Raw genomic sequence first — 10,639 nt, 5'->3', positions numbered from 1 at the left:
GGAGGGTGGGGATTGGAAGAAAGGTGAAAAAACTTGGCAGTGTAAATGTCAGGAGATAAGGAGGTGGGCGTATCAGTGAAAGGCTTTGGGCATGTGGCCTCTGAGTGTCAGCCCATCGGGAGAGCTTCAGGACTCAGCCCTGCAGGGAGGAGCACTGGGCAGGCCTGTCTGCTCCAGGGCCTCAGCTCCACAGGGACCTGGGTCCTGTCATCTGATTAGAGCCCCTCTGTCTTGGAGGGAGGGGGGTGACAGATGGGTTGGCTGTACTGACCTTGTTTCAGAGGGGAGCCAAGGATTACAACTTTCACCCTGGCTCTTTTACCTGCAGGGTCCCCTGAAGTCGATCAAGGGGAGGAGAATCAGCTTGATTTAAAGAGCTGGGGGGCCTAGTACCCCCACTTTTAGCCCAGCCTTCTCTGGGAACATGAAAATTAGAGATCAATCTGTTCTTTTTCTCTGGGAATGACACTGAGGCACTTTTTCCGTCTGGGGGAGGAGGGCACAGGCCCAGAGCAACAATGGGATTGGGAGTATTAAGAAATTGCTAGAATGATCACAAGTGGGTCACAGAAGGAATGGTCTGGGGAGTATGGGATTCTGCTCTAAGGGGTTAGTGCCAGAGCTTGGAGGAATGTGGGGTCAGTGCCAAGGGAGGAGCATTGTAATCTTATGTCTTTTTCCATCCCTTCCTCTCCTGCCGTCCTCTCACCCCCACCCTGCCCCGGTCCTTTGTCACTGTCTCTGACTGTGTCATTTTCATTCTGCTCATCACTGTTTCTGTGTTCTCTTTGTGCTTTGATACTCTCTGTCTTTTTCCTTTTCTGTCACTTCCCTCACCATATTCTCATATTCTGTCTTACTCGATTTCACCACCCCTGTCCCCTACACTTGTTCTGGTCTGCCCCTACCCTGTCTGAATAGCCCACCCGCCCAGCCAGCACTGGGGTAGCTGGGGCCAGTAGTTCCCTGGGCCCCTCTGGCTCAGCATCAGCAGGTGAGCTGAGCAGCAGTGAGCCCAGCACCCCAGCTCAGACTCCGCTGGCGGCACCCATCATCCCCACACCAGCCCTCACCTCTCCTGGAGCAGCCCCACCGCTTCCTTCCCCGTCTAAGGTAAGGTCTGGGGTTGGAGTGAAGAAGATCCAAGACACGAAAGGGCCTATGACCCCTGGCAGGGTCTTCGAAGTTTCCCAGGGTTGGGGGAGACCCGGAACTTGGATTAGTTGGGGGACACGGCATAGAGGTATCCCGTCACTGACTAAGCTCTTATACTCTCTGCCCTTCCACACTTTCCCCTTATGTATCAGGCTCTTCTCAGATGTTTGTACGCCACTTGCTTTGGCCCTGGGCCTGGAATGATGTCTGCACACATTCCTGTCCTTTCCACTCCAGCTCAGTCTTGATGGGGAAAACGGGGGAGGCTGTGCATAGACTGAAGGGTCTCTCCTTTGCAGGAGGAGGAGGGGCTGAGGGCCCAAGTGCGGGACCTGGAGGAGAAACTGGAGACCCTGCGACTGAAACGTGCAGAAGACAAGGCAAAGCTAAAAGAGCTGGAGAAACACAAGATTCAGCTGGAACAGGTGCAGGAATGGAAAAGCAAAATGCAGGAGCAGCAGGCAGACCTGCAGCGGCGCCTCAAGGAGGCTCGGAAGGTGGGACTTGGGATGAAGAGGGTGTCTGGGGAGGCACGGGGCCCAAGGAAGTGTACTGGAAGCTGGAACTGGAGCCTGGAGTGTCCTGTGAGAAAGGGTGCATGAGGCAGCTCTGTGCTTGTACCCCAACCAACCTCCACTCCTCTTCAGGAAGCCAAGGAGGCCCTAGAGGCAAAGGAACGCTACATGGAGGAGATGGCTGACACTGCTGATGCCATCGAGATGGCCACTCTGGATAAGGAGATGGCCGAAGAGCGGGCTGAGTCCCTACAGCAAGAGGTGGAGGCGCTGAAGGAGCGTGTGGACGAGCTCACCACTGACTTGGAGATCCTCAAGGCTGAGATTGAAGAGAAGGGTAAGGGACCAGGAGCTGCTGGGGGCCAAATGGTGGGGTTGGAACTTTGTCTGAAAGTATTAATGGTTTTCCCCAGGCTCAGATGGCGCTGCGTCCAGTTATCAGCTCAAGCAGCTTGAGGAGCAGAACGCCCGCCTAAAGGATGCCCTAGTGAGGTAGGGTCCTCTCGCTGTGCGGCTCACTCTCCTGTCTCCAAATGTGTTCGAGCGCCCACCACCCGGTGACTCCGACACGCGCTCTCTCTTCTCTCCATTTTCCCACAGAATGCGGGATCTTTCTTCCTCCGAGAAGCAGGAGCACGTGAAACTCCAGAAGCTCATGGAAAAGAAGAACCAAGAGCTGGAAGTTGTGAGGCAACAGCGGGAGCGTCTGCAGGAGGAGCTGAGCCAGGCAGAGAGCACCATTGATGAGCTCAAGGAGCAGGTCTGGGGAGCCCAGCGCCTTGCCCAGAGCACCTCCACTGACTCGCTTCTGTTGTAGGCACCCTCTGTTTCTAGGTACCTTCCAGCCCTTCTCCTTGTTCCCTCTCCGTAACACAGGTGGATGCTGCTCTGGGTGCTGAGGAGATGGTGGAGATGCTGACAGACCGGAACCTGAATCTGGAAGAGAAAGTGCGGGAACTGAGAGAAACCGTGGGGGACTTGGTAAGAGAAGAGCAGACTCTGACTCATGACCCTGATGGAGGGTAGTTGGAAGTGACTTGCTGAGAGAAGAGCTGACATGTGACCCCTGACCTTTGAGTAGGAGGCGTGGTGAGTGAACCCACCCTGGCCTGCTACCCTGACTCTGACTTTCCTTTGCCTCAACTCCCCTGTGGCCTCCCAGGAAGCAATGAATGAAATGAACGATGAGCTGCAGGAGAATGCACGTGAGACAGAACTGGAGCTGCGGGAGCAGCTGGATATGGCAGGGGCACGGGTGCGAGAGGCCCAGAAGCGTGTGGAGGCGGCCCAGGAGACAGTTGCAGACTATCAGCAAACCATCAAGAAGTATCGCCAGCTGACTGCCCACCTGCAGGTGCCTGCATACCCGCTACTCTCTGCCCACCATCTCCCCAGGGCTCCCTGAGGACCCAGCTGTGCCTCATTGTCTGTCCCTGTTCCCAGGATGTGAACCGGGAACTGACAAACCAGCAGGAAGCATCTGTGGAGAGGCAGCAGCAGCCACCCCCAGAGACTTTTGACTTCAAAATCAAGTTTGCTGAGACTAAGGCCCATGCCAAGGTCAGGAAAGTGGGTGGGTCGCAGAGGGCTGAGTATTGGGGACCCCAGCCTGGGTGTGGCGGTGGGCTGATCTGGTGTGGGGTTCTGGGCTTCAGCTTCCTGGATTGGGGGATGCTTTGTGTGGTGGTTTGGAAGACTCCTGGCCTGGGCCTAGAAGCGGAGAACGTGGTGGAGCGCGGCATGGTGGTTATGAGGCTCTCTGCAGCCTGGCTGAGAGTCCACCTCCCTGTCCACCTCACAGGCAATTGAGATGGAATTGAGGCAGATGGAGGTGGCGCAGGCCAACCGGCACATGTCCCTGCTGACAGCCTTCATGCCTGACAGCTTCCTTCGGCCAGGTGGGGACCATGACTGCGTCCTGGTGCTGCTGCTCATGCCTCGTCTCATTTGCAAGGTATGGTCTGTCAATCACGTGCCCAGCAGGACTCTGTTGAACTTGCTGTGAACCAGGCAGAGGATGCCGAGTGAAGATAACAGTCATTCTTCCTGCTCACAGAGTTTATGCTGTAGTGGAGTAGCACAGTCAACAAAGTCACAGATGGATGTATATCACAGATGGCATGTTGTGAAGGGGAGATGGCCTGTTGTGAAGGGGAGGTAGCGTTTTTGAGAGAGCACGGTCGGAGAGCCGATTTAGATAGAGGGATGTCACTGAAGGAATGACATTTGAGGCCAGACTTAGAAGATCACTAGGAGTTAGTGGGGAGGTAATTGTCAGGATAGCATTCTAGGTAGAAAGGTAGCAGGAGCAGCAGCTTTAAGGCGGGAAAGAGCTTGGCCCCACTGGTCCTGCCACCCTTTCATCCCCACATCCCAAATCTTCATAACCACCAGTAATCACATCATTACACTTTCCCCGTGTGATAGTCCCTGCCCATCTAAGAGCCGTTTCTGCTTTCTCCCCCATGTATCCATGCCCCCTACATAGTTGCTCAGCTCTCCATATTCCTGAGTCTGTGTTCTCCATCCTCTGCTCTGAGCCCCAGGTCTCTGGTGCTTCTTCCCACAGGCAGAGCTAATCCGGAAGCAGGCCCAGGAGAAATTTGAACTAAGTGAGAACTGTTCAGAGCGGCCAGGACTTCGAGGAGCTGTGGGGGAGCAGCTCAGCTTTGCTGCTGGGCTGGTGTATTCGCTGAGTTTGCTACAGGCCACACTCCACCGTTATGAGCAGTAAGTAACCCCTGACCTCTACTCCAGGGCCACGCGTCTGAGATTGGCTGGAACTGAGATTGCCTGGTAGACCCTGGCCTCACAGGGCCCTTCTCTGGTCTCTAGTGCCCTCTCTCAGTGCAGTGTGGACATGTATAAGAAGGTGGGCAGCCTCTACCCTGAGATGAGTGCCCACGAACGCTCCTTGGATTTTCTCATTGAGCTGCTGCACAAGGATCAGCTGGACGAGACTGTCAACGTAGAGCCTCTCACCAAAGCCATCAAGTACTACCAGGTCTGGGGCGAGAATTCAGCCTTGGCACAGGAGGGAGGGAGGGTTTCTTCTGCTGGAGGCTGTTGGCCAGTGTAGCCAAGGTTGTATGTCCCAGGCTGATGGCTTGAGGCTCGTAGATGGACTCACCTTAGCATGCAGCTCCTTGAGGGTTTTGGATGCTCTCATACCTCTGGAGTCCTGTGATGACAGGGTCAAATTGCAGTTTGGGAAGAATTCTCCATTCTTCCAAGGCCTAAAGACTGTCTGTCTCTTTGCCATCCCTCCTCAGCATCTGTACAGCATCCACCTCTCTGAACAACCGGAGGACAGTACCATACAGCTGGCTGACCACATTAAGGTGAGGTGTCTGGGCCAGTGGTTGAGCCCCTTATAGAGATCAGAAATGGAAGACATCAGTTCACACCCTCAAGGGGTGTCGGCATAAGACTGGAACAGGGTCACTAAGGCCAGATCAGGGAAGCCAGAGGACCCACTTATGGATGGGGGCCAGCCGAGGGCGGAGACTTCTTAGAGATGGTGATGGGGCAGAAGGGCTCCTGTTGGGGGCTGACGACGACCTGCTTCTGTCCTCACAGTTCACCCAGAGTGCCCTGGACTGCATGAGTGTGGAGGTGGGACGGCTGCGGGCCTTCTTGCAGGTGAGAGCACAACTAGGTCTATTTGAGCTCCTCTTCCTTTTAGTCCCCACCTCCTCGCCCCAGCCCTCATGCTGACATGGCTCTCCATCTGTTTCCTGCTCCCTGAGTAGGGTGGGCAGGAGGCTTCAGATATTGCACTCCTGCTCCGGGACCTGGAAACTTCGTGCAGTGATATCCGCCAGTTCTGCAAGAAGATCCGGAGGCGAATGCCAGGGACAGATGCTCCTGGGATCCCAGCTGCACTGGCCTTTGGACCACAGGTTTGGGCTGTGAAGGGGGATGGGAAGGAAGCCAAGTAGAACCAGGAGGGGCCCAGCGTGTCAAGATCTGGATATGGTCAGGGGACAAGAATGGTTCTGAGGTAGCTGGGAGCCGTGGTGCGGGGCCCAGAGTGGGCTCCTGACTCTGGCCTGTTGCACAGGTATCCGACACACTCCTAGACTGCAGGAAACACCTGACGTGGGTGGTGGCTGTGCTGCAGGAGGTGGCTGCTGCTGCTGCCCAGCTCATTGCCCCGCTGGCAGAGAATGAAGGCCTGCCTGTGGCTGCCCTGGAGGAGCTGGCTTTCAAAGCAGGCGAGCAGGTGGGCTGGGAAGGCTGGGCAGAAGGTGGTAACGGGGCAGTCAGGTGGCCAGTGTGGGGTTTTCACTACTGCCCTTGACACCTGCAGATCTACGGAGCCCCCTCCGGCAGCCCCTATGAGTGTCTGCGCCAGTCATGCAGCATCTTGATCAGTACCATGAACAAGTTGGCCACCGCCATGCAGGAGGGAGAGTACGATGCAGAGCGGCCCCCTAGCAAGGTGGGCGAGGTAGCTCCTTGGAGGGGCTCCAGGGGCCTGGAGGAGCAGGACTTGGAGAGCTGCTGGTAATTGTGGGAGGGAGGGCTGGGCGGCAGCAGGAAGGAATCTGGGGAGCACCATCCTGCTTAGGAGGCAAGGAGAAGATTTTCCCTTTGACTGGATCTCTGAAAGGAGTGCCTTGATGACCTCCTCTCCCTATCCCTGCCCTCTGTCTCCTGTCCCTACCCTTAGCCTCCCCCAGTTGAGCTGCGGGCTGCAGCCCTTCGTGCAGAGATCACAGATGCTGAAGGCCTGGGCTTGAAGCTTGAAGATCGAGAGACAGTTATTAAGGAGTTGAAGAAGTCACTCAAGATCAAGGTGAGGATAGGGAAGGCTCTGGATCTGGGGGGCCAGGAAATAGCATGGGGCACAGGGAAGCAGTGAGTGTTGGTGATCATAACTCAGGGGGGCTGGGGGTTGAGTGGGGAGAAGTGGCACCTGTGATCGGTGGGAGTTCTCGTGGGCCCTCAGGAAGCTTTCTATCTCATGGTCTATTCCAGGTCTCTGGGGGGCCATGGGAGGGTGTAAGGGAACTAGACGCTCTCTGCCCTCGTCCAGGGGGAAGAGCTCAGTGAGGCCAATGTGCGGCTGAGCCTCCTGGAGAAGAAGCTGGACAGTGCAGCCAAGGATGCAGATGAGCGCATCGAGAAAGTCCAGACTCGGCTGGAGGAGACCCAGGCGCTGCTGCGGAAGAAGGAGAAGTCAGGCACCTTCCCAGGCCCCTGCTCACTCCACCCCTCCCTCCTTCCAGCAGCTCCCTTCCGCCTAGCCCAGGGCCTCTTGTAGTGAGACTCCCCAGGGGGACAGACGCCATCTTCCTTCCCAACTGACATCCCCATCATCTCGTCCCCATCTGAGCCTCTTCTGCCTCTGGCTCCTCACCAGTAGGGCGACTCCAAGGACTCAGTTAGGACTGAGAAGGGGGGCGGGTGGGGCCATGGGGAAGGGACACTGTCCAAGCCCAGATTCTTTCACAGAGAGTTCGAGGAGACGATGGATGCACTTCAGGCTGACATCGACCAACTGGAGGCAGAGAAAGCAGAGTTAAAGCAGCGATTGAACAGCCAGTCCAAGCGCACAATCGAGGGGCTCCGGGGTCCCCCTCCCTCGGGTATTGCTACCCTGGTGTCTGGCATTGCTGGTGGTGAGTGCAGTGGGACAGGCAGCACTAGCCCAGAGGAGACTGGACGGCCCCCCTCCTGCCCTTGGCTTCAGTTTGACTTCTGTCCCCCTCTTTTACCCCTGGATATTCAACCAAGAATATGCTTGCCCAGTTTCACTCCGTGGCAACTTTTTTTTTTTTTTAATGAATTTATTTATTTTTGGCTGCACTGGGTCTTCCTTGCTGCACGTGGGCTTCTCATTGCGGTGGCTTCTCTTGTGGAGCATGGGCTCTAGGCGTGCGGGCTTCAGTAGTTGTGGCTCGTGGGCTCTAGAGCACAGACTCAGTAGTTGTGGCGCGGGGGCTTAGTTGTTCCGTGGCATGTGGGATCCTCCTGGACCAGGGCTCAAACCCGTGTCCCCTGCATTGGCAGGTGGATTCTTAACCACTGTGCCACCAGGGAAGCCCTCTGGCAACTTTCACCAAGTTTTTACTTCTTGAAGATATGTGCAGAGTTCTGACCAAGGTGGGGCAGTGGGGCCTTACCAAGTTGTTGGTGAAGCTCAGAATTACAGTGACACTTGGAGTCTAGTAGATGTCCCTTCTGGGTCTACAGCCTGGCTTTTCTGTCCCAGCCCTGTGTTCCAGAGGGTCATCAAGCCTGCAGCAGGCTGGGCTAACTGCTGTGGTATCCGCAGCAGTGGATGGTGCTTGCTCTTGACTCCTCCTCTGCTTGGGCACTGCATTTTTTCTTCCCCACTGAGTTGACGTGGCTTCACCCTATAGAGTAGTTGTCTCTTCCATTGCTGAATCCTCCCAGTTTCACTTGGGGCTTGTGTTCTGACCTTTGCCTGGTCTCTTAGTGTGGTCAGGGCTCCTTACCTGGAGTTTTTCTGGCTTCCAGGCCTAGTGTCCTTAGTTTCCTGACCAAGGAGGCAGCCACCACCATGTTAGTTATCATCTACCGTGTAGTTTGGTTTTTGTTCTCTATTCAGTTTCTTACTTACCCTTCTCACCTCCAGAAGGCAAACTCCTTGTGATGGAATTAAACCCTCAGGATCTCTAGATCTCCCCTGCTGTGCTTGCCTTGTCAGCTGGCCTCACCAAGGGTCTTGTCCTCATCAAAGCCCCCGTCACTGGTGCCGCTTGACCCTGAAAGTGACCAAGCGTCTTCTTGACTTTAGACTCTTGTGGTGCAGACGGCTCCATGTTCCTTGGGAGGGGAGTCTCCAGAATTACCGCATTGCGTTGCTTTAGCATAGGCTCTTTAAACAAATATTGGTTCTTAGTTTATGAAACTTCACACCAAAAAAACGGTGACTTTTGTCTCAGAGCACTGGGGAACCTGAGGAACATGGGAATGTGTCTACATCCTCCACTTAAGTTTTGCTGCTAGGGAGCACTAAGGGTGCAGACATATCAGGGTTTCAGGAGCGTTCCGTCTGCCTTTCTGGGAGCTGGAGTCTGAGGCAGGGAGGCAAGAATGGCCTCAAGGGCTTCTCCTCCTGCGCACACTCCCGCTGCCACTCTTCCTCACGTGTTGCACCCTGTATCGTGGCCTGGCTCCCCTTTTCTGTCTTTTCACACATATTTGCTTTTTCCCCAAAAGTAGAGGCAGGGTCTTGTTAGAGAAGGTATGGTGATTAGGAAAAAAATCTTCCTGCGTGCCCCGGATTCCTCTGATATGTCCCCCTCACTCCCAAATCATCTAATTCCTCTCTCCTCTTTTCCTGCTCCCCAATGGGCTATCCTGAGCACAGAAGAACAGCAGCGAGGTAGAGACCCATCCTGGTGGGGGGTTAACAGGGCTGGTGGGAATTGGGGCTGGGGGAGCAGGGTGAGACTGCCCCCTTGGGAGCAATCAAGACTGGAGGTAGGAGGGGATAAGGAAAGGGGATGAGTAGGGATGGAGCTCATATTTGTTATGGTACCCATAGGAGGTGCCTCTGGGCAGGCTCCGGGATCTGTGCCAGGCCCAGGGCTGGTGAAGGACTCACCACTGCTGCTTCAGCAGATCTCTGCCATGAGGCTGCACATCTCCCAGCTCCAGCATGAGAACAGCATCCTCAAGGTGAGGAGGTCACAGGGAGGATGGGTAGAGGTGGAGTGTAACTGCCTCATTGATGATAGATGGCAGGGCCTTCCCTCACTTATTACCGCTACCCTTCTTCCCCCTTCCCCCACAGGGAGCCCAGATGAAGGCATCCTTAGCAGCCCTGCCCCCTCTGCACGTGGCAAAGCTCTCTCTCCTACCCCGTGAGGGCCCTGGCAGTGATCTAGCTGCTGGAGTGCTGTATCGTAAGACTAACCAGCTGCTGGAGACATTGAATCAGTTGAGCGCACACACCCATGTCGTGGACATCACCCGCACCAGCCCTGGTATGGACCAGCCAAATCCTGAGGTGGAAAACACACCCCTTCCCCTTGCCCCAGGCAATTCCCAGGCCAGAGAGGCTCTTCCTAGCACTGCCCTTTGGTCTCAGTGTTGAATTTGCTCGATTCACCTACTCTCTTACGTGTCTACTCCATGAGCGGGTCCAGTATCTGCACTAATGACCCTTAATCCAGTACAGCTGCCTGCCTGGGCCTTGGTGGGCCTCACTAGCCTTCTATCCCCACAGCTGCCAAGAGCCCATCGGCCCAGCTCCTGGAGCAGGTGGCTCAGCTCAAGTCCCTAAGCGACACCATTGAGAAGCTCAAGGTTAGTTTAGACCCTGCCCTTCCTCACCCGACAGTGCCCACTTCAGAGCATTCCGTGGTGGAGCCCCTAGCACGTTCATTTCCACAAGGACTCCCAGGGTTCCTGGGGGCCCATCCCTGTGCTAGATGACGCACTGGGGAGGAGATGGAAGGCGAGGCAGGATTCCTGCCTTGGGAACCTGCCCTCACTCCCAAACAGATGCCCATCAACAGAAAACAGATTCTTATCAACAAAGTGGGTTGAGCTAGGATCGTCTTTAGAGTGTGTGGTTTCAGGCACAACTTCTGTCAGAGCTGATATCACTGCAGAGTAGAATGGTTGGAAATGGCTTCCCAGAAGCTATAGAATCTGAGTTGAGCCTTAAAAGGGTAAGTATCTGTAAAGTAGGGATGTTGGGTAGGGATGGGATTGGAGTTGAGAGTAAAAGTATGATGATAAAGAAGATTGGTCCCTGCTTCTTTGGTATTAGTGTTCCTTCCTGTGAAACCAGGGAGGTACTGGGCTAGCCTGTGGGGGTCCCCTAAATGAATCCTTTTCCCCTCTGCCAGGATGAGGTCCTTAAGGAGACTGTATCTCAGCGCCCTGGAGCCACGGTCCCCACTGACTTTGCTACCTTCCCTTCATCAGCCTTCCTCAGGGTAAGAGGGAGCGGGGGAGGGGGATGGGCAGTATGGAGGGCTCAG

At 55.3% G+C, this 10,639-nt stretch overlaps 1 protein-coding gene across 4 annotated transcripts in view; it reads left to right on the top strand.

Moving 5' to 3' along the window:
• Nucleotides 1-10,639, top strand: part of DCTN1 (dynactin subunit 1) — a 28,168-nt gene that overhangs the window by 16,682 nt on the left and 847 nt on the right. For 2 of the 4 annotated variants that reach the window (XM_024765650.1, XM_024765651.1), the window contains exons 5-27: nucleotides 922-1,113; nucleotides 1,455-1,652; nucleotides 1,803-2,007; nucleotides 2,084-2,162; nucleotides 2,271-2,430; nucleotides 2,547-2,651; nucleotides 2,833-3,024; nucleotides 3,114-3,230; nucleotides 3,472-3,624; nucleotides 4,240-4,400; nucleotides 4,506-4,674; nucleotides 4,943-5,011; nucleotides 5,250-5,312; nucleotides 5,423-5,572; nucleotides 5,734-5,895; nucleotides 5,983-6,114; nucleotides 6,346-6,471; nucleotides 6,712-6,854; nucleotides 7,131-7,297; nucleotides 9,193-9,326; nucleotides 9,442-9,634; nucleotides 9,877-9,956; nucleotides 10,505-10,594. In XM_024765650.1, the coding sequence (XP_024621418.1) occupies nucleotides 922-1,113; nucleotides 1,455-1,652; nucleotides 1,803-2,007; nucleotides 2,084-2,162; nucleotides 2,271-2,430; nucleotides 2,547-2,651; nucleotides 2,833-3,024; nucleotides 3,114-3,230; nucleotides 3,472-3,624; nucleotides 4,240-4,400; nucleotides 4,506-4,674; nucleotides 4,943-5,011; nucleotides 5,250-5,312; nucleotides 5,423-5,572; nucleotides 5,734-5,895; nucleotides 5,983-6,114; nucleotides 6,346-6,471; nucleotides 6,712-6,854; nucleotides 7,131-7,297; nucleotides 9,193-9,326; nucleotides 9,442-9,634; nucleotides 9,877-9,956; nucleotides 10,505-10,594 (3,240 nt within the window). The remainder of the gene's footprint in view (nucleotides 1-921; nucleotides 1,114-1,454; nucleotides 1,653-1,802; nucleotides 2,008-2,083; nucleotides 2,163-2,270; nucleotides 2,431-2,546; nucleotides 2,652-2,832; nucleotides 3,025-3,113; nucleotides 3,231-3,471; nucleotides 3,625-4,239; nucleotides 4,401-4,505; nucleotides 4,675-4,942; nucleotides 5,012-5,249; nucleotides 5,313-5,422; nucleotides 5,573-5,733; nucleotides 5,896-5,982; nucleotides 6,115-6,345; nucleotides 6,472-6,711; nucleotides 6,855-7,130; nucleotides 7,298-9,192; nucleotides 9,327-9,441; nucleotides 9,635-9,876; nucleotides 9,957-10,504; nucleotides 10,595-10,639) is intronic. The other 2 variants (XM_024765652.1, XM_024765654.1) reach the window with 2 other exon arrangements.

This window comes from Neophocaena asiaeorientalis, unplaced genomic scaffold (genome assembly GCF_003031525.2).
Source record: "Neophocaena asiaeorientalis asiaeorientalis breed wild unplaced genomic scaffold, Neophocaena_asiaeorientalis_V1.1 scaffold1090, whole genome shotgun sequence".
Taxonomy (NCBI): Eukaryota; Metazoa; Chordata; class Mammalia; order Artiodactyla; family Phocoenidae; genus Neophocaena; species Neophocaena asiaeorientalis.
The sequence above is the reverse complement of the archived record's forward strand: the minus strand, read 5'-3'. Positions and strand labels throughout refer to the sequence as shown.